The sequence below is a fragment of the Oncorhynchus clarkii genome, chromosome 9, assembly GCF_045791955.1.
Source record: "Oncorhynchus clarkii lewisi isolate Uvic-CL-2024 chromosome 9, UVic_Ocla_1.0, whole genome shotgun sequence".
Taxonomy (NCBI): Eukaryota; Metazoa; Chordata; class Actinopteri; order Salmoniformes; family Salmonidae; genus Oncorhynchus; species Oncorhynchus clarkii.
In genome coordinates this window covers 29,658,039-29,685,001 of record NC_092155.1, presented here as the reverse complement: position 1 = coordinate 29,685,001, position 26,963 = coordinate 29,658,039, and the positions used below count along the sequence as shown (strand labels likewise).

The 26,963-nt window shown below is 44.7% G+C and overlaps 1 protein-coding gene across 5 annotated transcripts in view; it reads left to right on the top strand.

The window, feature by feature from the left end:
- The window catches only part of LOC139416202 (VPS10 domain-containing receptor SorCS2-like), a 337,490-nt gene that overhangs the window by 304,841 nt on the left and 5,686 nt on the right, over window positions 1-26,963 (top strand). For 3 of the 5 annotated variants that reach the window (XM_071164599.1, XM_071164598.1, XM_071164596.1), the window contains exons 13-23: window positions 345-436; window positions 2,949-3,056; window positions 13,722-13,842; window positions 13,945-14,078; window positions 14,608-14,736; window positions 14,958-15,129; window positions 17,483-17,803; window positions 18,221-18,344; window positions 18,918-19,030; window positions 19,325-19,447; window positions 19,563-19,662. In XM_071164599.1, the coding sequence (XP_071020700.1) occupies window positions 345-436; window positions 2,949-3,056; window positions 13,722-13,842; window positions 13,945-14,078; window positions 14,608-14,736; window positions 14,958-15,129; window positions 17,483-17,803; window positions 18,221-18,344; window positions 18,918-19,030; window positions 19,325-19,447; window positions 19,563-19,662 (1,537 nt within the window). Of the gene's footprint in view, window positions 1-344; window positions 437-2,948; window positions 3,057-13,721; window positions 13,843-13,944; window positions 14,079-14,607; window positions 14,737-14,957; window positions 15,130-17,482; window positions 17,804-18,220; window positions 18,345-18,917; window positions 19,031-19,324; window positions 19,448-19,562; window positions 19,663-19,799; window positions 19,842-26,963 lie in introns of all 5 variants that reach the window. The other 2 variants (XM_071164597.1, XM_071164595.1) reach the window with 1 other exon arrangement.

The window sequence follows — 26,963 nt, the reverse complement described above, 5'->3', positions numbered from 1 at the left end:
TACCTCCCTCACCAACTCCCTCCCTCCCCACCTCCCACCCCACCTCTTTCCGTACCTCCCTCCATACCTCCCTCACCATCTCCATCCCCACCTAAAAAAGGAGACGATTCAAGGAGGAAATTCAATTCAAGGTGGAGATTACCTTCCAATCTCCTGACAAAACCTATTATACAGTGTTCATCTTTTTGAATAGGTTTTATGACCACCTCCAATTTTCCTGCTCTTCTTTTATGTGATGTATTAATGTACTATAATCTAATTCATTTCTAGCGCTTATCGTCCTACTAACTTTTCACTTCCTGGTCTTTTCGACACATCCTGTGATTGTCCTTCCTGTTTTGTAGGTGTTTGAGGAAGAGCATCACATCCTGTACCTGGACCATGGAGGGGTCATTGTTGCCATCAAAGACACCTCCATCCCCCTCAAAATACTAAAGTAGGCTCATTTTACTGTCAAACTCCAATACTCACAACTCTCAATATACCAATATAGGAGCCACCAATGTGTCCACACAGTCTTTTGACCGTCCATCTATGACCTTCAAAACAACTGACCAGGACCAGGTCTCTCCTGTGGATCATATCTATATCAATAGATTTTATCTCAATGAAGCTGTAACCTTGATAAACGTTGAATGAAAAATAAATGATAGAAAGCACTCAGTAATGAGAATCCTTATCGCTGACCTTTATCAGCAGATGACCTTTGTCTCAACAGCCTCATCGGCATCAGAAAGGTCAACTTTATGCCCACTTCGCCCTCTAAATCCAAATCACTGCCTTGGGATTGGGCTGTAGTAGAAATCTTCAGGCAAGAGCGTAAGAGTGTTTTGAAAGGTTTTTGGGAGACATTGCCACAGTCAGTGTCTGTACTCTGTGTGCCCTTTATTTAGGTAGGTAAACTCTCTGAGAGAGAGAGACAGAAAGAGAAAGAGAGAGAAAGCACTCATCTGTGTTAGTCAAGAGCCCTCCAACAGCCCTAAAAGACCCTTCAACCAAAAAGACAACCCTCTGGGTTCACTGACACGAGTCCGAAATCCATGTCCTCAAATGAGACGTTTTTCTCCCCCTCTCAGAAGGGCACTTGAATTCGAGAGTTCAAGAAGCAGGCCCTCTGGGTTTCCAACACCGCTACATATGTACTGTAGATCACAGAGATTCACTTTCTGTTAGGGGCCCTTTGGAAAGCAAAAGGCCCCAGCTCAAGGATGCCCCTTGCCAATATTCTGACTTCACTGCACACACTTGTTCAAATAATGTTGGATAATGCCCAGCTTTGAATAACATCAATAGCAGCGGGGTTGTTTGGGGTGATGTACTCTCCCACCACCGCCATGTCGCTTTTAATCATATAAAAACGCAACATGCTCAGAGATGAGGTGGCAAAATAAATCAAAAATGGGCATACACATATTAAGGTTGTGTGAATGTACAAGTAAATCTACACTTATTTTCACGCAGTCATGTTTTGTTTATATTTATTAACTGCAGATTGGTGCTAGGAAAGGCTGTAGTGTACATTATAATTCCATCACAAATGCACAGTTGTGTGTTATTAATGCATTAGGCTGCACCAAAGGTTTATAAAAATGTGCACTTAGGATAAGTTATTCTCTCGACACGCTCTTAGTGTTAGAGAGGGAGAGAGAGACAGAGTGATTGAAGGGGGGGGGGGGGGGGGGGGGGGGACGTGGGAGAAGGAGAACGAGAAAGCAAAACTGAGACACACAACAACAAACCGTTCCCCCTAGCTAATTCTCCCTGTATACAGCGTTGGGATGTCTGTCTGCCTCTGATTCTCTCTGTATGTATTGTCTAATCCCTGTCTCTCTAGAGTCTCTCTGGTTTTACTGCTGGCTTGTTAGCACGTCCATCTGCATGCCATGCAGGCATAGGTCTGCTACTCAAATCCCACAGTGATTCCTTTCCAACACATAACCCCACTTACGTACGTAACCCTGTTGATCCCGGGGAGCCATACGCCACAGAGGGTTACGTTGAGTTAGAAGGTAGCTCTCCGTACCCCCGGTCCTCTCATTTCAAAGTCCTTCCGTCAAGTTAACAGCAGCCCGTAGGTCTGGTGGCGCGTTTGAAGACAGACCCACGGGGAAACCATCTTGGCAATGACGTGCGGTCTAGATGTTGACTCGAACAGGTCCTTAAATCAGGTGGCGGTTCAGTCCCGGTTGGAGGCGATCCTGTCTCTCACGACATGTGTGTCATGACGGCATTACACCCTCCTAGACACAAGCCGTACTAATATGAAGGGTATTTCCCCCCCCCCTGCCTCTTTCCAAGATGGCCAGTCTAGGAGAGTCTGTAGAACTCTGCAGTTTTATAAATGACAGCTTCCACCTGCGTCACGGGCACGGACTACACCTCCTACTCAGATGCCTGCGCCAATCTGGGCCTACCGTCACTTCGCAACTCGCAGGCAAATCTCTCTCTCTCGAGATCCTTCGCAAAAGATCACTTGTAGAAATCCGATCCCTGGCTACTGACATATCCTCCCACCCCAGCGATCGTCTGTGAGCCCCACACCGAACCCGCTCCTCAGCTATACTGGAACGGATCCACCGCAGTGCCATCCCAGCCACGGTTCGCCTACTGAACAGTTCACGATGATCACAATTTTTTTTTGGGGGGGGGTTGTTGCCCGTATCTGTCGTTTATTGTGTTTTAGTTTGCGTTGACATTATATTGAAAAGTAACTCGTATACACAATTCAGCATGTTGCTGCCGTTTGTACAACGTTCCGCTGGGGGGGGGGGGGGGGGGGGACTGCAAAAACAAAACGTTATCTCTCTCGCTCTCTCTAGTTAGGAGAAGTATTACCAATAAGAAAGCTCATGTGAATGCCTCTTCCAAGATGGCCGCCTGTTGAAAAGAACCCATAGACTTCCATAGAGCTGTTGTAATTGTGTCAATTGTTTTTTTTTTCTCCTTAGGTTCAGTATCGATGAGGGAAGGACGTGGATCATCCACAACTTCACCAGCACCTCGGTTTTCGTCGATGGACTTCTGAGCGAACCGGGAGATGAGACCCTGGTCATGACGTAAGTGTACCGTGGAATCTTCCAGAAATCCTCAATGAAGCTGTACATTTTGGGAAGGGAATGATGAGCTTTGTAGTATGGTAATAGGTCCTATTTCACGGGAACCTCTACTCCAAAGCTCTGCCATTGGTTCAATAGAACTCTCTCGATTTAGTAGCAAGTCATTGATTGGTTTCTTAACACTATTACTTCAACACTAAGGGATCTGATTGGCTGGAGCCTATTATTCAGATGAGACGGTCAGGCAATGATTCCCCCAGGAGAGTGAGAATTGATCCTGCAGTCTCAGTGACACCTCATGCTGCTTACCTCACAGTTCTACCCTGCTCTCCTGGCTCCTCTGCTCTCCAATAAGGGGCTTAGGAAGGAATATGGAGCAGCTGCCTCTCCAGTAGGGTTTTCTCATCTCCCCAATGCACTCTCCATTAGTTAAGGACACGGCCATTTCCCCTGTGATTTTCTGCTGCACTTCCTCTTAAGGGATTGATTAGCCTAGTGTTTTCTTCTGTACTTCTCACCTTTTACGTTGCTCACTACCTCGCGCTCTCTCTCTCTCTCTCTCTCTCTCTCTCTCTCTCTCTCTCTCTCTCTCTCTCTCTCTCTCTCTCTCTCTCTCTCTCTCTCTCCACCGCTCTCTCTCTCTCCCTCTCTCTCTCTACCGCTCTCTCTCTCTCTCTCTCTCTCCCTTCCACTCTCTCTCCATTTCTCTCCTTCTCTCCCTTAATCTAATCATCTTCAGTGAATTAGATGGAGTAAGTGTAGAGGCACATCAATTCAGAGTTTTTGGCCCCAGTGGGGAGATAAGTCCTGCGTTTCATTTTAGTGGAGGGGGGTGTCGTGAGAGGACAGAATCATGAGCCAACAGGACAACAATTTTCTCCTACGCCGAGTTGCGGCCATGAGTCTGATTTGGGTCGTCGCGGAAGACCGACACACACAGACACGCACACACACCCCACACACATAGGCACACACACACGCCATCTGCCTCCTGTGAGATACGGCGAGGAGTGAGACGAGTAGGGGACATCTGATGGCCAACCACGATTGCCCTGGTGTATTTTGCAGCGCTGGCTTCGATTTTTTGGATGGGGGAGGACTCTCGTCTCGTCTTTGAACAGTGACTTACTGTAGCACCAAGGACAGGCTGGAAGGGGGAGAGGCCTTTACACATACTAATGACAAGAGCCTTGGGAGGTCAAAACTGTGACTGGACACATTATTTTAAAGGACTTGCAACATATGTGATTCACGTGTTTGAGAGAGAAGGAGCGAGAGAGAGAGGGGGGGGGCAAAGGGAGAGAGAGAGAGAAAGAAAGAAAGAAAGAAAGAAAGAAAGAAAGAAAGAAAGAAAGAAAGAGAAAGAAAGAAAGAGAAAGAAAGAAAGAGAAAGAAAGAAAGGAGAAAAATATCAAGTTAGAGCAATAAGGAGCAGAAAAGTGACATATCAAATTGAGCTTTATTTACTCACATTTCAGACATGGAATGCAATGCAATTTGCTATACAGGAAAAAAACGAATGAATAGCAATGAAAATAAAAACTGAAATATTTACTACGCAACAAACATAAGATAAACAACAAAAGGATGACACACTGAGCAACTAAAAAGCACCCTGAGGAAAAACAAAGCTAAAAAGATGTGTTTTAAGATCTCTTTTAAATATGTCCACAGTTTCGGCCCCCCTCAGGTTCTCCGGCAGGTTATTTCAGAGGCTGGGTTTATAATAACTAAACGCTGCCTCTCCATGCCTCTTTGTCTTCAGCTTTGGGGATAGTTAAAAGGCCAGTGGCCCTGAGGGACCTTCTGGGTACATAACTTAACAGCAGGTCTGACAGATATTGGGGTGCAAAACCGTGGATTGATTTAAAAAAACAACGGAATGATCTAAAACTCACAGGCAGCCAGTACAGAGACCTTTAAACTGGTGTAATGTGTGCTCTTCATCTGGTCTGTGTCAGTACCCGCGCTGCAGCGTTCTGTGTGTTTTGCAAGTGACCAATGGGTTTCTTGGGTAGACCAGACAGGAGAGCATTACAGTAGTCAAGCCTGCTTGTAATAAAAGCATGGAATGAGTCTCTCGGTATCAGCCTGAGAGAGAAACGTCAGCATCTGAAGAACATTCAAAGGCAATGTTCCTCAGGTGGTACAAAGCTATTTTGGTCACACTCCTAATGTGCGATACGAAATGCGATACGAAATACGAATACGAAATACGAATTTGTTCAGAATCTAAAGTACGTTTTTTACTTGGTGTTTTGTCTATATTGACCTTGAATTAAAATGTGCGGCTAGATTCTCTCTGTGTGCTTTGGTTCCAACAATAAGTACCTCAGTCTTGATTTAGCTGGAGGAAGTTCCAACTATTTAAATCACTAATACAGTCTAATAATTTATCCAATGGAGCTAAAATCCTCTGGTGACACAGAAATGTAAAGTTGTGAAAATCAATGCTGTACTACCTGATAACGCTGCCAAGGGGTAAAATACGCTATATAAACTGAACAGTACCGGACCCAAAATGGAACCCTGTGGAGCACCACACGTGATATGTATTTTCCCTGAGTTATGTTCACCAAGGGTGACAAAAAAAACTCTTCACCGGTTAAATAGGTCCAAAACCAATTTAGAACTGGACCAGAGAGGCCAACCCACCTCTCCAGTCTGTCCAGAAGGACATCATGGTCAACAGTGTTGAATGCAACACTTAAATCTAAGATGTTTGGCATCTGTGTTGGCTCTAAGATCATTTTCCACTTTAAGGCTGTCTCTGTGCTGTGTGCTGTGGTGGGCACAAAAACCAGATTGGATATTTTTTTTTTAAATACAGCTGTCACTTCAAAAATGATTTAGCTGTTTGAACACCAATTTCTCCAGAATTTTTCCTGAGACCGGAAGGTTGGAGATTGGCCAAAAAATTGTTAAGATCTGAAGAATCGAGATTACTTTTCTAAAAAGGGGTTTCACCATAGCAGTTTTTAGTGCAATGGGAAAAGTGAGTGATTAAGAATAGCTTGTAATTCTTCAGATATGCAATTAAAAACTGTTTTGAAGAAGCATGTCTGCGTCAACCAGGGAAAATAAATCCATAGTGCCTTTGCGTGGTAGGCTAGGGCACATACCATCAAACTTCTCATCAGGTCTTGCTTGACTGATACCCAGCCTAATGTTGGTTATCTTACCTCTGAAAGATGCTGCAAACTCGTCACATTTAGATGTGGAGGAAAGTTCACATAGGTTTGCAGGGGTAGGATTTATCAGGCCATCAATGGTCGAGGAGAGCGCTCTCGAAGGATTCTGATGAACAGTGATCAAGATCAAATGAGCTCATCTGGCATTTCTGATGGCCTTGTTATATATGCCAAGTTGCTCTCTCGTAATATCATAATGGACCTGCAACTTTGACTTCCTCCACTTCCACTCTGCCATTCTGCAATTTCTCTTTAATTGATTAGTTTCCTCACTCATCCAATGGGCTCTCTGTTTGGATGTGGCCCTTTTCAACCTTACTGGAGCTATGGCATCAATGGTTGCCCTTCATTTGCAATTAAAGTTATGAACTAAACCCTCACACGGGGTAGGCAGAATAGGTGGTGGAGTATCGTTCATACACTCAATAAAATCTCTGTCAATTTCAGATTTGAAATAGCGTTTCTTAATCATGTGTTCAGTATTACCCTGTTCTACGGGCAACAAGGTAGTAAAAAAATCCCACAGTGATGATCAGATAAAGCAGCGTCAACAATAGAGGATATGTCAATAGAAAGCCCCTCTGTAATAACCAGGTCCAGAGTATGGCTGCGGTTATGGGTGGACCCAGTAGAAAGCCCCTCGGTAATAACCAGGTCCAGAGTATGGGTTATGGGTGGACCCAGTAGAAAGCCCCTCGGTAATAACCAGGTCCAGAGTATGGGTTATGGGTGGACCCAGTAGAAAGCCCCTCGGTAATAACCAGGTCCAGAGTATGGCTGCGGTTATGGGTGGACCCAGTAGAAAGCCCCTCGGTAATAACCAGGTCCAGAGTATGGGTTATGGGTGGACCCAGTAGAAAGCCCCTCGGTAATAACCAGGTCCAGAGTATGGGTTATGGGTGGACCCAGTAGAAAGCCCCTCGGTAATAACCAGGTCCAGAGTATGGGTTATGGGTGGACCCAGTAGAAAGCCCCTCTGTAATAACCAGGTCCAGAGTATGGGTTATGGGTGGACCCAGTAGAAAGCCCCTCGGTAATAACCAGGTCCAGAGTATGGCTGCGGTTATGGGTGGACCCAGTAGAAAGCCCCTCGGTAATAACCAGGTCCAGAGTATGGGTTATGGGTGGACCCAGTAGAAAGCCCATTGGTAATAACCAGGTCCAGAGCATGGGTTATGGGTGGACCCAGTAGAAAGCCCCATGGTAATAACCAGGTCCAGAGTATGGGTTATGGGTGGACCCAGTAGAAAGCCCCTCGGTAATAACCAGGTCCAGAGTATGGCTGCGGTTATGGGTGGACCCAGTAGAAAGCCCCATGGTAATAACCAGGTCCAGAGTATGGGTTATGGGTGGACCCAGTAGAAAGCCCCTTGGTAATAACCAGGTCCAGAGTATGGCTGCGGTTATGGGTGGACCCAGTAGAAAGCCCCTTGGTAATAACCAGGTCCAGAGTATGGCTGCGGTTATGGGTGGACCCAGTAGAAAGCCCCTCGGTAATAACCAGGTCCAGAGTATGGCTGCGGTTATGGGTGGACCCAGTAGAAAGCCCCTTGGTAATAACCAGGTCCAGAGTATGGCTGCGGTTATGCGTGGGCCCAGTAACATGTTGGATAAAGTACATAGATCTCAAAAGATTCATAAATATTCAATGGCCTTGTAGTCAGTCTCTTTGTCAACATGAATATTAAAATCACCCAACACAATGATTTTATCATAGTTCTCAAGGACAATAAATAATAGTTCAGATGATACAGTAAAGAAAGTGGGGCAGTGCTTTGGTGGCCTATACAGGGTTATGGCCAGCACTGGTGGGTAACATTTAAACAGTATAGCATGATGCTCAAAAGAGCCAAAGTCGCCAAACAAAATGTCCTTACATCTGAAAGCATTGGTAAAAATAGAGGCTGTCCCCCCCACCCTTTTTCCCTTTTCCGATAGAGGATGAAAACTTGTAATCTGGGAGGAGGTTTCAATAAGAGTGGCAGTACAGTCTGATGACAGCCATGTTTCAGTGAGAAACATGCAATCAACTTTGAGCTCAGTAATGAGGTCATTCACGAGAAAGGTTTTACTTGTGATTGCTTTAACATTTAAAAGCGCCATATTCAATAGAAATATAATCATGGATAAAGAGAGATTGGGAGTGAGAGAGGGGGATAAAACAACAGCATCTGTGATCAAGATATGAGTTCACAGTTGCAGCCTATTGAATGGGGGGAATTGTTACATACGTAACGGAACAGATGTCAGGGCTGCTGACATGTTTTCCCATCAATCTGTTCCCAAAAGAACATGCTCTCACTGACAGTCTAAGAAAAATAAGTGCTCAAATTGGTACATTTTAATACATAAGTGAAAAAAAATGTACTTCCTCATTTTTTTTCATAGTGATATATCACCATCTAGTGGACATATACAATAACACATATCATACAATACTCTTCTGAATGCTTTTGAGTCCCTTAAAAGAGACCATTTAGGACAATCTTTTGTGCAGGGCAGTCAATGGCTTTTTAGGCCATCATAATAGAAGGGACATCTGTGTCTTTGATGTACAAAGTATGGACTATAGAAAGGTCCAGGAGCACTCAAGTGGATACCTGCTCATTAGGGAAGTGTGGATAAGTAGAGAGCACAGACATGTCACGACACTACTGTCCGACTGCTCTGTTCCCAAAAGAGGGGATTGGTTCAACCATGTCACATGACCAGGGACCAGAGTATATGGTTCAGGAGTCACACCTCATTGGGTGGAGCTGGATGGCTACGTTTAGGCATGCATCCAAATTCTGCTTTTTTTTTTTACACATTTTTCTTTTGATCAATCAGATCAGATCTGATGTGAAAATGTCTGATGTGATTGGTCAAAAATACTTAAATGAGTGTTTTTTTTTTTTAGAATTGGGTTGCCTGTCTAAACGCGGCCTATGAGGATAAATGTGGAAATGGTTGGATGTACGGGCGGGTGGAAGGGTGGGCAGACGGATGAGTGCAGAACAGACAGGGCAGACAGTCAGACCGACCGAGGGTGGTGCAGACGGCCCAGTGAATCACTGGGGGTGAGCTCCCAGTCATCCAGGAAGCACTTGTCAGGAGTGTCTGAGACTCCAACCACCTGAGACATGGAGAACCTCTGCTCTCAATGCTCCCATCCAGGCAGACGGTACCGGTGCATCAAGGCTTAGACCAACAGACTCCTGAACAGTTTCAACCCCCTGGCCATAAGACTAGGGGTTGGCTAACAACTACTTCTCCCCTCACACCTACGCTATGATTATTGATTGGATTTATTACTACCACTACGCTGCTGTTCATTGATTATTGATTGCCAATACAATTAGTACCTATCTATTTTATTGTGCTGCTAGTCACTAATTCTCCTCTTTACATGTATACAGTATATTATCACTAGTATATAACGATAAGTACTTATATGTTCCTGCTTCCACTCACTTACCAGCCCTGTTTACATGTAAACATGTTTACATGTAAACTTTTTCAGGACCCTGTCTTTCAAAGACAATTCGTAAAAATCAAAATAACTTCACAGATCTTCATTGTAAAGGGTTTCAACACTGTTTCCCATGCTTGTTCAATGAACCATAAACAATTAATGAACATGCACCTGTGGAATGGTCGTTAAGACATTAACCGCTTACAGACGGTAGGCAATTAAGATCACAGTTATGAAAACGTAGGACACTAAAGAGGCCTTTCTACTGACTCTGCTCATCTGCGTGAATGTGCCTTAGTCTGGCTGCAAGGAGGCATGAGGACTGCAGATGTGGCCAGGGCAATAAATTGCAATGTCCGTACTGTGAGACGCCTAAGACAGCGCTATAGGGAGACAGGACAGACAGCTGATCACGTGTAACAACACCTGCACAGGATCGGTACATCCGAAAATCACACCTGCGGGACAGGTACAGGATGGCAACAACTTCCCGAGTTACACCAGGAACACACAATCCCTCCATCAGTGCTCAGACTGTCCGTAATAGGCTGAGAGATGCTGGACTGAGGGCTTGTAGGCTTGTTGTAAAGGCAGGTCGTCACCAGACATCACTGGCAACAACATCACCTATGGGCACAAACCCACCGTCGCTGGAACAGACAGGACTGGAAAAAGGTGCTCTTCACTGAGAAGTCGCGGTTTTGTCTCACCAGGGTTGATGGTCGGAATTGCGTTTATTGTCGAAGGAATGAGCGTTACACCAAGGCCTGTACTCTGGAATGGGATCGATTTGGAGGTGGAGGGTCTGTCATGGTCTGGGGCGATGTGTCACTGCACCATCGGATTGAGCTTGTTGTCATTGCAGGCAATCTCAACGCTGTGCATTACAGGGAAGACATCCTCCTCCCTCATGTGGTACCCTTCCTGCAGGCTCCTCCTGACATGACTTTCCAGCATGACAATGCCAGCAGCCATACTGCTCGTTCTGTGCATGATTTCCTGCAAGACAGGAATATCCGTGTTCTGCCATGGTCAGCGAAGAGCCCAGATCTCAATCTCATTGAGCATGTCTGGACCTGTTTGATCGGAGGGTGAGGGCTTGGGCCATTCCCCCCAGAAACGTCCGGGAACTTGCAGGTGCCTTGGTGGAAGAGTGGGGTAACATCTCACAGCAAGTACTGGTAAATCTGGTGCAGTCCATGAAGAGGAGATGCACTGCAGTACTTAATGCAGCTGGTGGCCACACCAGATACTGACTGTTACTTTTGATTTTGACCCCCCCCCCCCTTTGTTCAGGGACACATTTTTCAAGTTCAAGTCACAGGTCTGTGGAACCTGTTCAGTTTATGTTTTAGTTGTTGAATCTTGTTCATGCAAAAATTTACACATGTGAAGTTTGCTGAAAATAAACGCAGTTGACAGTGAGAGGACGTTTCTTTTTTTGCTGAGTTTATATCCACCTATCACGCTTACACTGACACTCTTGCACACTCACTCACGCACACTAACACCTACACTTACTGTACATGCACACACCGACCCACCACTCATGCTGCTGCCACATTGTTTACTATTATTATTATTATTTATCCTGCTACCAGTCACTTTCTCCTAAACCCGCCTATGTACATATCTACCTTAAATACTTTAGTATCCCTGCACACTATATTAGCACTGGCATTAGGTATTAGTACTGATCCTGTATATAGCTTCCTATCTTATTTCTAATTTCTCATGTTTTCTTTATTATATTTATAATCTACCGGTCAAAAGTTTTAGAACACCTACTCATTCAAGGTTTTTTCTTTATTTTTATTGCAGAATGAAGAAAACTATGAAATGACACAAGAGGAATCATGTAGTAACCAAAAAAAGTGTTAAACAAATTAAAATAATTTTATATTTGATATTCTTCAAATAGCCACCCCTTGCCTTGTTGATAGCTTTGCACACTCTTGGCATTCTCTCAACCAGCTTCACCTGGAATGTTTTTTCAACCGTTTTGAAGGAGTTCGCACATATGCTGAGCACTTGTTGGCTGCTTTTCCTTCCCTCTGCAGTCCGACTCATCCCAAACCATCTCAATTTGGTTGAGGTCGGGGGATTGTGTAGGCCAGGTCATCTGAATAAATCACAGACAGTGTCACCCGCAAAGCACCCCCACACCATAACACCTCATCCTCCATGCTTTACGGTGGGAAATACACATGCAGAGATCATCCGTTCACCCACAAAGACACTGCGGTTGCAACCAAAAATCTCCAATTTGGACTACAGACCAAAGGACAAATTTCCACCGGTCTAATGTCCATTACTCGTGTTTCTTGGCCCAAGCACGTCTCTTCTTATTGGTGCCCTTTAGTAGTGGTTTCTTTGTGTAACAATGCACGCTGACAGTCAGGAAGCATGTTCAGGGAGTGAATACATTTAATTAATAAATGAACAAAACAAACACAAGCAGCGCACCGACATGAAACAGCGACAATGACGACTGAGAAGACACCAAAGGGAGTGACATGTAAAGGGCAGGTAATCAACGAGGTGATGGAGTCCAGGTGAGTGTCATTATGCGCGTAACGCTGGTGAGAGGTTGCGCCCTAACAAGCAGCCTGGTGACCTAGAGGGAGCACACGTGACAGTACGCCATCCCCGATGTGCGGCACTAGCCGCAGGACGCTGACCAAAATAGGAGCGGACCGGTCACCTCTGCTAAGGCGCGGGAGCCTGTCGATCCGGCTGAGGTGTGGGAGCATGACGACCTTGAGCACCAGAGAGAGAGCATACGTGACAGTACACCCTCCCCGGCGCGTTCAGCTCCAGCCGCAGGATGCCAACCACAGGGACGATCCCGGGGATCCAGAGTGGACCGGTCGCCTCCGCAGAAACCTGACGAACCGGCTGAGGAGTGAGAGCCTGATGTGTCGGCTGAGACCTCCCGGTTGCCTCGGTTGAGGCACGAGAACCTGTTCACCCAGCTTAGGCATGGAAGCGTAATGAACCCGTTGTGGTATGGGAGCCTACAAACCGGCTGAGGCTTCCCAGGTAGCTCCTCTCCAAACACCGGACCCAACATCACCCCCAACACACACAAAAAAACACTCCCTGATGCTTCCCTTTGTTGATTCGTCATTCTGTAACGATGTACGTCGAGAGTCAGGAAGCATGTTCAGGGAGTGAATACATTTAATTAATAAATTAACAAAACAAACACAAACAGCGCACCGACATGAAACAGCAACGACTTGGGAAGAAACCAAAGGGAGAGACATATAAAGGGCAGGTAATCAAGGAGGTGATGGTATACGCCCTAACGAGCAGCCAGGTGACCTAGAGGCCCGGAGAGGGAGCACACGTGACACTTTGCAGCAATTGAGGGCCGGATTCCCACAGTCTCCTCTGAACAGTTGATGTTGAGATGTGTCTGTTACTTGAACTCTGTGAAGCATTTATTTGGGCTGCAATTTCTGAGGCTGGTAACTCTAATGAACTTGTCCTCTGTCTTCCTTTCCTGTGGCAGTCCGAATGAGAGCCAGTTTCATCATAGCGCTTGATGGTTTTTGCGACTGCACTTGAAGAAACTTTCAAAGTTCTAGAAATGTTCCGTATTGACTGACCTTTATGTCTTAAAGTAATGATGGACTGTTGTTTCTCTTTGCTTATTATTGTGCAAAGCTGTCGTCAAGGCAAAGGGTGGCTATTTGAAGAATATAAAATATAAATATATTTAGATTTGTTTAACACTTTTTTGGTTACTACATGATTCCATACAGTATGTGTTATTTCATAGTTCTTATGTCTTCACTATTATTCTACAATGTGGAAAATAGTAAAAATAAAGAAAAACCCTTGAATGAGTAGTTGTGTCCAAACTTGTGACTGGTACTGTATATATATTTATATTTATTTATATATCATTATTATTTATATTTATTTGTTATACTATTTTGATATTGATTACTGCACTTCACTGTGCATGTGACAATATAAATGTATCTCTCTCCCTCTTATATCTCTCTGCAGGGTGTTTGGTCACATCAGTTACCGGTCTGACTGGGAGCTTGTCAAGGTGGACTTCAGACAGTCATTCCCCAGACAGTGTACTGAGGCCGACTACGACTCCTGGAAACTCACTGACCTGAAGGTACCCAACACACACACACACACATTCCCATGTCTTTGTAAATATCTTGCGTTTATCCTACACTTTTACAATCAGCTAATGTATACTTTTGGCCCGCATCAGGGAGAGAAGTGCATCATGGGTCAGGAGAGGAGTTTTAGGAAGAGGAAGGACACCGCATTCTGCATCAAGGGGAAGAGCTACACCTCCGCCCTCACTACCAAGACCTGCCAGTGCTCCGAGACAGACTTCAACTGGTGAGACACCACAGCAAAACCAGAACACTCTAATGCAATAGAATATACTTCAGATAAAGACTTAATAAATACATGATAAGGGTCACTGTCAGGGTTAGGGTTTGATTGCTTTTGTCTTCAGGAGATGGATTGAAAATCCAGTACAAGCATTTTCAATGAGGATCCTCTTTAATCTAAAACACTGTTATTGATAAGATGATAAGAATGACATTGACCCTAAAGCTTGATTGATTCACAACAAACAGAATCAATCAATGCTGTGTGTCGACTCTAGGCGATTGATATTGATCCTATTATGTGAAGCCTGTTGGCGTCTTTGTTGTTGGTGTCTATCGATCATTGAGGTCATGAATTGTATTTGCTCTTTGACCTTTGTCTGCACCCCCAGATGGAGCTTACCCTTAGGCACTGTTCTAGAATATTTCCCCCTCTTCCAATCCTAACCTTAACCATTAGTGGGAGAAACACAAGAATATATCGTAGATCAGTGCCTCGGGGGTAACGTTCTCCTCTTTCTCTGTGTGTTTAGTGACTATGGGTTTGAGCGTGCCCAGAGCCTGAGGACCGAGGGAGATAGATGCTTTGCTGACTTCTGGCATGACCCAGACTCGCCACCTGACGACTGCCATCTGGGACATGACTTCGAGTCCAGCACGGGGTGAGGGTTAATAGAATGCACAAAACACAAACACACATATACACACACACAAACACGCACATGCTGCCTCTCACCACTCTCCCTCTCCCTACCTCATCTCATTAAAAAAGGCATCATTATTCTTTTAGTACTCTAGTCTCTATGCCTTACCAAAACTACACCTGACCCATCACAAGTCCCCCTGTTTTCTGACATTGGTACGGCCTTGTGCTGTGTTTCAGGTACAGGAAGGTTGTGTCCAACATGTGTGAGGGGGGAGTGAACAAGCAGCAGAGCGCCAAGCAACACACCTGTCCTCTGCTGCCTCCCAGAGGCCTCCAGCTGGGTATAAAGGGGCAGATACTGGCTGTGGCGCCTGGTGATGACATCACCTTCATCGTCCACCAGGAACAGGTACGGATTACTTAAGTCGGAGTTTAGAGCAGCGTAGGCAGTCTCAAAAAACCATGGGGGTGCGGTAGTTGTGTGTGGCTGTTCAGAGTAAATGTGTGTGTTTTTGTGTCTTTGCCTGTGTGATTGTGATAATAGCTAGCTAAGAAATAACCCCTGTTTTCCGAATGCAAGTTCAAGACGACTCACGTACGACTCCTATGAGGCAGAAGTTATAACTGCAACCTACCAAATACACTTGTTGAAATAGAGCAGTGTCAAACTCATTCCATAGAGGGCCTAATGTCAGCAAGGGGGGTTATACTACAAAGCAAGCTAGTCCTACTCAGGTTTTTCTAAAGCTCACCAGCTTCAGTTAGCTCCACATTCCAGCTCCGGCTTCAATCCAAACTACAAGGGTGAATATTGCTTGTCCGCCTCCCGCTAACTCGATCAGGCTTGTAACTGCGCTTGCATGTCGCACGAGGGTAGTTAATCGCCAAACTCTTCATTGAGACAATGCTGAAACATCAATCCATGCGCAAGTCAGTGCCATTTTTTGTTGTTGTATTTGTGCTGAAATCAAAATGAAAGAAAAAGTTATCTTGCAAATTCATCAGGATATTGTGTGAAATAGACTTTTAGTGCTGTCTTTATTTTATGACTTTGGTGTGGTTATTAAAAAACATTTGGTAATGACAAATGCATTTCAAACCTCACACACAGCCAAACTTTTTTGTGACTTAATCAAATAATTTGTTCGATAGGTGTGGGAAAAAAAGGTACTCGTGCATTAATAATTCATTTTAAAACCATGGCATGTCCTTAAATGAATTAAGTACTGACACTGTTCTTAGTTTATGTTGTAATGTTTTGCATGTGTATTTATTCATGATCACAGCCATTATGTTTTAGTTCGTAAATCTCATAGGTGCAGATGATATTGTGGTTGATTTAAGACTTCTTAGGGCTAGGCCCCTTTTTTCTCCACTTCCTGTGAATGACGTGCCCAAAGTAAACTGCCTGTAGCTCAGGCCCCGAAGCCAAGATATGCATAGAATTGGTACCATTGGAAAGAAAACACTTTGAAGTTTGTAGAAATGTTAAAATAATGTAGGATTATATAACACAATAGATATGGTAGGAGAAAATGCAAAGAAAAAAACAACCAGAATCTTTTCTTTTTGAGAGAGAGACCATCCTCTTAGAAATGCAAGAGTAAGGTCATATTGACAATTTGCTCTCTGGATGCAATTCCTATGGCTTCCACTGTGTGTCATCAGTCTGTGTTCAAGGTTTCAGGCTTGTAACTTTCAAAAATAATAAGAAAGTCTTAGCAGAAGGACACAGTCTTGGAAATGTGTGTTGGCGCGCGCAAAGGAGACATTACGCACCTGCTAAAATCGGTTTCCTATTGAACATACTTCTTTCCGTAATAAATATTATAGTTTGGTTACATTTTAGGGTATCTGAGGAGTAAATAGAAACGTATTTTGACTTGTTGAAGCAAAGTTTAGGGGTAGATTTTTGGATTCCTTTCTCTGGATTACTGAAATTACTCAAATTGATGCGCCAACTAAACAGACTTTTAGGGATATAAAGAAGGATTTTATCTAACAAAACAACACTACATGTTGTAGCTGGGACCGTTTGGATGACAAATCAGAGGAAGATTTTCAAAAAGTAAGTGAATATATAATCGTTATTTGTGAATGTATGAAATCTGTGCCGGTGGAAAAATATTTTGGTGTGGGGCGCCATCCTCAAACAATCACATGGCATGTTTTCGCTGTAATAGCTACTGTAAATCGGATAGTGAGATTAGATTAACAAGAGTTTAAGCTTTCAGACGATATAAGACACATGTATGTACCTAAATGTTTAAAATCCATAATATTAATAACATTTTTATTGAGTTGTCTTCCTCAAATGAAGTGGATGATGAAGCAATCTTTTTTGCGAGAGGGAGGGAATCAGATTTCATTGGTCCTCAACTCGCAGCTCAGACACTCAATTCAGGTTAACTCTGAGTTGGCCTGCACTGGAGCAGGTTAAGTCTGAAGGGTTCGTTGCCATAGAAATGTTCCTGGCTAGAAGGTGAGGCACTCTCATGGTACTGGTTATCTCAACTTGAACTCAAAGTTGACCAAAGTTACTTCGCTATTACCTCAAACTACATTCGTAGTATATATATTTAAATTAAGGCCTCGACAACCAGGTGAAGGGAGTTCCTTACTAGTCAGTGACCTTAATTCATCAATCAAGTCCAGCAAAAACATGCAGACGCTCGGCCCTCCGTGGAATGAGCATTCGTTTTTATCCCATTTATCAGCCCAATTCAGTGAAGTTCTCCTCCTGTACCTCCTCCCTCACTCAGGGTGACACCAGCAACACTAAATACCAGGTGGATCTGGGTGACGGGGTGAGGGCCATCTACCAGAACCTGACGGTGACAGACGAGCCCATCCAGCACCGCTACGAACAGCTGGGGGTCTACCGTGTCACTGTCAAGGCCGAGAACATGGCCGGACACGACCAAGCCACCATGTACATCCAGGTCACAGCCCCTCTACAGGAAGTTCACCTGGAAGTAGTTCCCATTGCCGGGGTTAACCAGGAAGTCAACCTGACAGCTGTGGTGCTTCCTTCAGAGGCCAACCTGACTGTCTTCTACTGGTGGATAGGAAACAACCTACAGGTAATGTATACTGACCAGAGGAGGCTGGTGGGATGAGCTCATTGTAATGACTGGAATGGAATAATCAAACCCATCAAACGCATGGAAGCCACATGTTTGACTCCGTTCCATCAATCCAACCCAGCCATTATCGTGAGCCCTTCCTCCTATAGCTCCTCCCACCAGCTTCCTCTGACACTGACACACACGCACAAACACACAGGCACAACCTACTGTTAATTCATACTGACACACACACAACCCACAGGTAATACACTTTAAATGCAGATTTATGGAAACTAATGTTCAAAAGGTGATCTGAGCCATATGCAACCACTGTCTTTTTGTGATGCTAACAGTGCTAAAGCTAATGTTGAGAGTTTATAAATGATTTGTGGAAATGATGAATGAATACATTCACTGTGTGTCTCCATGCAGCCCAAGCTGTCCCTGGAGAATAGTCTGATAACGCGGTTCCCTGCGGAAGGAGAGGTGTCTGTCACTGTCCAGGCCTCTAATGGACGCTCCATGGTGCAGGACACCAAGACAGTCCGCATCTACAGTAAGAGAGAGGGGACATTGCAGTGCTGATGAGTACTTATATATGACGTTATTTGTGTGCTGTACATCAACTATTTATGATGTTATGGTATGAGGCAATAGTTTTATTCTAGATGATATAGCTCTAGTTGTTTGGTTGTGTCTCTGTGTCTCTCCATGACCTCATGTGTTGCTGTTGTGTAACTGTGTCCCTGGTGTTTTCCATGACCTCATGTGTTGCTGTTGTGTAACTGTGTCCCTGGTGTTTTCCATGACCTCATGTGTTGCCGTTGTGTAACTGTGTCACGGATAATGATGTCATCTTAACAAATCTAGATTAGTTTAATTTATTCATGAGAGAATGCTAACTGAGCAGAACGGTACTGTATTATCTTACCCCTAGAGACCTGATGGTACAGAATAAACATACTGCAGAAGAAGTGAATGTAGGATTGTGAGGAACTGTTGACTTATTCTAAATCATCTTGACGATAGAAATGGATAGGGTATAATTAAAATCGAGATTTTTTTTGTTAATCTGAATGCCGTAACCCAAAATGGCTGCCGACTTCCTGTGTGTTCTGTCCAATCCCAGACCTTTTCCAGGTCATCCCTCTGGCCTTCAGCAGTAACCTGGACCTCCTCAACCCCAACATTCCAGAGTGGAGGGAGGACGTGGGTCAGGTAGTCACCAGGATTCTGGCCAAGGTGGGTCTACTGTACTCACCTCATACATGACCTGATGCTATAACATAACAGGGCCAGTCTATTCCTTAGGATACATAATGATAGCATTTGCATTGGCCTCAATATGTTTTGGTTGAATTATTCTATTTGATATAGACATGACAGGCACGTTCAGTATAGTTATGAAATGGGAGAAAACATTTGGCGATGGAGGGACTACCTGAATCAAAAACAAAATGCTCATGTTGTAGAAACATGGGATACATGTCCCATAAGTTGAAGATGTCGTTTCTGACCATGACCTTTGACCCCCAGGTCACAGGTGTCCCCCAGGAGTCCCTGGTAACCATGGTGAAGCCGGGCCTGCCCACCACTGCCGAGCTGTACATTCTCCCACCAGAGAGCAAGCCTGCTAAGAGGAGTGTATTTGTGGATAAGGTACACTATCAAACAGAGACACACTACCTAACTCATTGGCATTGTTGGACTCATTCATATTGGTAGAAATTGAATTGTGTGAATGTTATGGTTGTGTTTTACATTTTTTCCACAGCGTATCCCTGCCATTAAGCAGGCCTTCAATGAGAACAACGTTAGCTTCATCGTACGAGGAGGTCTACAGGTGTTGGTGACCTTAGCTGATCCTAACGCAGGTAACCATTCCCATTACTGTAACCATGTCCTTGTGATGTTGTAAATATGATTTTATAATAGATATGTTCTCCAATATTATTTGGTGTAATGTTGACTTTGAATCGATAATTTAGTTTTTCATCAATCTATTTCAAAGGACTAGTAGCTAATGACTCGTCCCCGAGAGCGACGGAGATCGGTGCGTTAGTCGCCCCCACACAATCTTGTATTAGCTTTCCTTCCTGCTTTCTCAAAACGAGTCTATTTCCTTTTAGATCTCCTCAAATCTGATTGGGCTTCTGTTTTTGTTACCTTCTCTCTGCTCTGCTTTCAGTGTTATTTCCCTAATTTCTTACCTACTAAATTGCTAAACTGTTAGATACACTACATGACCAAAAGTATGTGGACACCTGCACAACAAACATTTCATCTCATAAGCCGCCTCCAATGTCATTTTAGAGAATTTGGCAGTACGTCAACCGAACCTCACAACTTCAGACCGCGTGTGTGGCATCGTATGGGCGAGCGGTTTGCTGATGTCAACGTTGTGAACAGAGTGCCCCATGATGGCGGTGGGGTTATGGTATGGACAGGCATAAGCTACTCACAACGAACACAATTGTATTTTTATCAATGGCACTTTGAATGCACAGAGACGCCGTGACGAGATCCTGAGACCAATTGTTATCAAGGCTCAGGCTAAGACCCAGATGCAGACACAGGAGGCGGATAGCCATAATTTGCAAATTAATTAATTAAAAATCCTACAATGTGATTTTCTGGATTTTTTTCCTCATTTTGTCTGTCATAGTTGAAGTGTACCTATGATGAAAATTACATGCCTCTCTCATCTTTTTAAGTGGGAGAACTTGCACAATTGGTGGCTGACTAAGTACTTTTTTGCCCCACTGTATTTACATATATTTTCATTAATCATTACAGTTTTGTTTCATTCATGTGACTGACCAATAGCGGCTCATAACATGTGACAGACCAATAGCTCACGAGGCTTCTTCGCTCCAAGCTAAGACCTTGAAACAGAGATATATTTTGTTCGTTCTCAAAACAAGGTCTGGGCATTCTGCCAAATGGCAGCTACTGATTTGTACTGTCAGCCACTTGCATGAATACAGAAATTGGTTTATAGAACAGCACATGAGTAGAACATAGAAATGAGTTATAAGAAAAGCACAAACATTTAAATTCCATTACATCCATCCTCTTGTCACTTGTGTGATAATGATCATTACATTTTAATGTAAGCATTTAGATTTGAGCTTTAATATCAAAATATTCTATACTCCTATTAAAGTAAGGGAAATCAACACAGGGAGAGAAAAAACAGACACTTCCTAATTTCAAACCCTTCATTCTGGGTTGTACAATCCACTTAGCATGGTAATACTATAATCATAATACAGGTTATACTTTATTAATGGAAGTTAGTATCAAAAATACACACATACCAAGAGATGTGTAGATTCATAGGTGAATAAATCTCTCAATGTTAACCATTGTTTCAATATTTCTTACCACAATCGGGTTGCATTGACAAATGTTTTTAACTAACTGTCCCTGGGACATCAACCTAGTCAACATATAAAACCCAGTTGTCTAGCAATGCTGTTAAGACCTTCAAAAGGTTGGTGCTTGCTCATCAGCTCATTGATGACATGATGTGAACAGGTTAAGGGTATAGATGGCCTTACCCTCAACTTGTTAAAAGAAAACAACCTTCAATCAGTACTCATCCTCTGTATCTACAGGGGGAAATGGGAGCAGAGGAGCTCATTAGAGAGGAGGAGGAGGAGCTCATTAGTTTCACCATCTTCTGGAGGAGCAGAAAACATGATTGCTGCTGAAATCTTGTCAGCCAGAGAGACACAGATTGCCTTACAGCATTTTAATAACATTTCACAGGAAAGAGAACACATGTTATAACAGTTTCACACCAACCTTGCCAAGAATGAGATTGGGGCATGGTTAGCCCAAGCTACAATCTTGTGGCTCTCCTCACATTTTAACCCAAATGTAGAATTGCAGTCCTTAGTGCTTCACGTTGGTTCGATCACTTTAATTTAAGACCCTCAACTTAGCACACACCGACACTCGCAGAATGTACTTTTACATTGACATTATTTTTCTAGCATGAACTTTTCTCATCATTTGATGTAATGACAGATTGGTATCTCAATGCATACTTGGTCTAAATTACAATCAATGTCGCAGGGTGCAGACCTCCACAATCAACCTAATACCCCAAAATAAACCATTTTGGATAAGCCTAAATGAATTACGTGAATGACCCTTGATAATGTCGCTCACCTTTACAATCCATTATGTCTTTGTCCATTTTCCTACCGGTACACCAGCAGCATGAGAGAAGTTTGGACTGGATCTCTCTCCATGCTCACTGCACATGGACCCATGTCACACTACTGAGAGAAAAGGCAGTTGATAGCTTCTGGATGCTGTGTACAGGTTACTGGCTCGGACTCAGGTCTCACGGTAGAAGTGGTACTGAACCATTTTCACAATTTTCAGCCGGTTAGAGGGGGTGTGGAGGTTCACAACTGCTCACAACTGCTCAACAGTACACAGCATCCAGAAGCTACAGAGGGTAGTGCTTATGGCCCAGTACATCACTGGGGCCAAGCTTCCTACCATCCAGTACCTATATACCATGTGGTGTCAGAGGAAGGCTCCAGTCACCCAAGTCCCAAGTCATAGACTGTTCTCTCTGCTACCGCAAGGCAAGCAGTACCGGAGCGCCAAGTCTAGGACCAAAAGGCTCCTTAATAGCTTCTACACCCAAGCCATAATTGCTTAACAATTAATCAGATGGCCACCCAGACTATTTACATTGACACATCCCCCCCCCCTCCCTTTGTTTTTACACTGCTGCTACTCGCTGTTTATTATCTATGCAGTGTCACTTTACCCCTACCTACATGTACAAAATAACTTGACTAACCTGTACTTCCGCACATTTACTCGGTACTGGTACACCCTGTATACTTTCCTGTTTTATTGTGTTACTTTTTTATTTGACTATTTTTTCTTTAGTTTATTTAGTAAATATTTTCTTAACTCTTTCTTGAACTGCATTTTTGGTTATGGGATCGTAAGTAAGTATTTCACGGTAAGGTTGTATTCGGAGCATGTGACAAATACTATTTTATTTGTATACGGAGGTTGCGGGGCAACAGAAGACAAACAGCAGAGGGGCTAAGGATTTTAGAGATGGGGAAAGGGCCGATGAAATGGGGGGAAAGTTTACGGGACTCCACCTGGAGGGGCAGGTCCTGAGTGGAAAGCCATGCCTTCTGCCTGAGCCGATAGCGGGGAGCAGGGGTCCAGCGGCAATCCGCCTGTCGTCGATACCTGGATGTGGTCTTCAGAAGAGCGGCCCGGGCTTTCTTCTAGGTACGGAGACAGCGGCGGACGCACATCTGGGCAGAGGGTATGCTGACTTCGTCCTCTTGCTCAGGGAAGAGCGGGGGCTGATATCCCAAGGAACACTTGAAAGGCGAGAGACCAGTGGCCGAGCAGGGAAGGGTGTTACAGGCGTATTCCACCCACATATGAGATGCTGGCTCCAGGTGGTGGGGTTGGCGGAGACGAGGCAACAAAGAGTCGTCTCCAGGTCCTGATTGGCTTGCTCCGACTGGCACTTAGATTGGGGGTGAAAACCAGAAGACAGGCTGGCCGACTGCCCAATGAGGGTGAAGAATGCCTTCCAGCGGATGAGAACTGAGGACCATGATCAGAGACCATGTTGACCGAAGTCCATGGATCCGGAAGACGTGCTGCACCTTGATCTGAGCCAACTCCTTGGCTGAAGGTAACTTAGGAAGGGGAATGAAATGGGTGGCTTTAGAACACAATCCAGACAGTGGTGGATAGGCTGTGTTGCTATCTGACAGAGGAAGACCAGTAACAAAGTCCACGGATATATGGGACCAGGGGCGGTTAGTAACAGGGAGTGGTTGAAGAAGGCCAGCCGGAGCTTGCCGCGGAGTGTTATTTTGTGCACACACAGAGCAGGCGGTGACGGATGAGGAGACTTCAGGAACCATGAAAGGCCAACAAAAGTGTCGTTGGATGAAAGCCAGGGTCTGACTGGAATCTGGATGGCAGGTCAGTCTCGAGGAATGTGCCCATTCCAGGACCGGGGAACGGGCAGAGTTTGGGACAAACATCCAGTTAGCCGGACAGTTGGGAATGCTGCGCCTTAAGGACCAGGCTCTCTATAGCCCTTGACGAGTGCAGCCACTAGGCAGGAGGTAGGGAGGATGGTCTCAGGGTCATACTGAGTAGCAGCGGGAGCTATACAAATGTGAGCCTGTGTCAGGCTTCATATTCTTGGACCCCGGGCGGTAGGAGTGAAATTGAAACGGGTGAATAACAGGGCCCAAGAAGCCTGCCTAGAGTTGAGGCGCTTGGCGGTGCGGAGATATTCCAGGCTCTTATGGTCAGTCCACACTAAGAATGGGTGTTCCGCTATCCCTCCAACCAGTGCCTCCACTCCTCCATCTTGACGGCGAGGAGTTCTCGATTTCCCACATCATAGTTCCTCTCAACATGGGTAAGATGATGAGAGAGAAAAGAGCAGGGGTGCAGATGTCCTGGGGCAGGCTGTGCTGACTTATGACACTTCACATGGCAGGACGGGGTCCAACCCATGATAGAACCAGCAGCCCAGTCAGTCATGGGATGGTGCTTCTGGAGCCATGAATACCCCAAAACCACGGGTACATAGGGGGATTCTATGAGCAGGAACTACATACACTTACTGTGATTTCCTGATACTTGTAGGTTGATAGGAACCGTATTACCAATAGAGAGCCCATCCAGCACTCTGACGTCCATGGGAATGGAGAGGGGTTGAGTGGAGATTCCCAGCTCCGACACCAAGATAGCTTCGATAAAGCTCTCGTCTGCCCTAGAGTCAATGAGCACCCGGAAAGATTTGGCCTGGTCAACCCACAACAGAGTGGCATGGAAAGGGGTACAAGTAAGGGGAGATTGGAAAATCCCTGTACGGCTCACCAGAGTACGCGTACCTACTGGTGAGCCTGGTCTTTTTAATGGACAGGTGGAAATATAATGTCCTGTAGTCCCTCAATGCATACAGATCCTGGTGCTCAACCTGAGTAAATGTTCATCCGGAGACAATCTAGCCCTTCCCAGTAGCTTGGTCTCTGGAGGAGGTGAGTCAACCGCCCTCAGTGATTCGGGCACTCGGGTGACCTCGGATTCTCTCGGTAAGGTGGACGTCGGGAACTTCCGCGGAGGCGAGGTGGGAGCAGTGGATGAGCGAGTGTGACCGGGAACAAATCTCCTCTCCCTCCTACATTCCCGTAGCCGCCCATCGATCCGTAAGGTCAAGGCGATGAGGGAGTCGAGGTCCATGGGACGCGAACTTACTCTAACCTCCTCCGATAATACGTGAAGCAATGTGTCGAAAAGGGTTTCCGGGTTCCAGGCACTCTCAGCTACCAACGTGTGAAAATCCACCGCATAGTCTACCACACTACGGGAGTCTTGACGTAGTTGGAGCAGCTTACGAGCAGCCTCTCTCCCAGACAACGGAGAATCAAACACTTTTCGTACCTCCGCCACAAACTCCTCAAGACTGAGGTAAACAGTGGACTCCCACACTGCCGTAGCCCAGGCAAGTGCCCTCTTGGACATCAGCGTTATGAGGTATGCTAATCTTCGAGTGGTCCGAGGGGAAAGAAGAAGGCTGCAGTTCGAATATGAGGGAGCATGGGCAAAAAAAGCCCGGCAGGTTCCAGAATCTCCAGCGTAGCACTCCGGAGGAGGTAAGCGAGGTTCTCGGGACACTGGGGTGGGCTGGGAAGAAGCGTTGCTGCTGGCGGGGTTGCTGAGAGTCTGGGGAATTACTGTTGTGGCTTGCTGCCAAGTAGGGAATCTGCAGAGTATATTGAATGCATGGTCATGGCGTTCTGCCAGGGTATGGAGTCCCTCCATAAGGCTTTGCAGTAACTCCTTGTGTCTTCCAATGGTGGCTCCTTGGGAGTAGACAAAGAGTTGTAATCCAAATCAGAGTCAGGCAGGTACAGGACGGCAGGCATGATCAAGGTCAGGACAGGCAGTAAGGTCAGAACTGGGAAGACGGGAACACAGGACAAGACAAACTAGCAAAAGACAAACAGAATAGGCCAGTATAAATAAGCAGGGGATAATGAGGGGAGATGGGAGACACCTGGTTGGTGGTGGAGACAAGCACAAAGACAGGTGAAACCGATCGGGATGTGACAATTGTCGTGCCATTCGTCTGCCGCCATCACCTCATGTTTCAGCATGATAATGCACGAGCCCATGTCACAAGAATCTGTACACAATTCCTGGAAGGTGAAAATGTCTTAACTTCTTATGGTATAGGGGATGCTTGCGTCTCACTTGGGCAAAAGCCAGGGAATAAAAAATATATATAAAAACCAAACTTTCATTAAATCACACATGTAAGATACTCAATTAAAGCTACACTCATTGTGAATCCAGCCAACATGTCAGATTTTAAAAAGGCTTTTCGGCGAAAGCATAAGAAGCTATTATCTGATGGTAGCACAACAGTAAACAAAGAGGGTAGCATATTTCAACCCTGCAGGCGCTTCACAAAATGCAGAAATAAAATATAAAACATGCCTTACCTTTGACGAGCTTCTTTTGTTGGCAATCCAATATGTCCCATAAACATCACAATTGGTCCTTTTTGTTCGATTAATTCCGTCCATATATATCCAAAATGTCAATTTATTTGGCCTGTTTGATCCAGAAAAAAACTGCTTCCAAAATGTGCAACGTCACTACAAAATATTTCAAAAGTTGCCTATAAACTCTGCCAAAATATTTCAAACTACTTTTGTAATACAACTTTAGGTATTTTTAAACGTTAATAATCGATCAAATTGAAGACGGGCCTATCTGTGTTCAATACAGGAAGGAACACAACAAACCAAGCTACTTTTCAAGTCTTGCGCAACTCTCAACAGTGTTACGCAGTTCCTAGATGGCCAGACTTCTTCATTGCACAAAGGAATAACCTCAACCAAATTCCAAAGACTGGTGACATCCAGTGGAAGCGGTAGGAACTGAAGAAGTTCCTAAGAAATATCGTTTGCCAATGAGAACTCAATGGACAGAGACCTCAAAAACAAAATATCTGAACGGTTAGTCCTCGGGGTTTTGCCTGCTACATGAGTTCTGTTATACTCACAGACATGATTCAAAAAGTTTTAGAAACTTCAGTAGGTTTGGATAGCAAACACTCTAATAATATGCATATCTTATA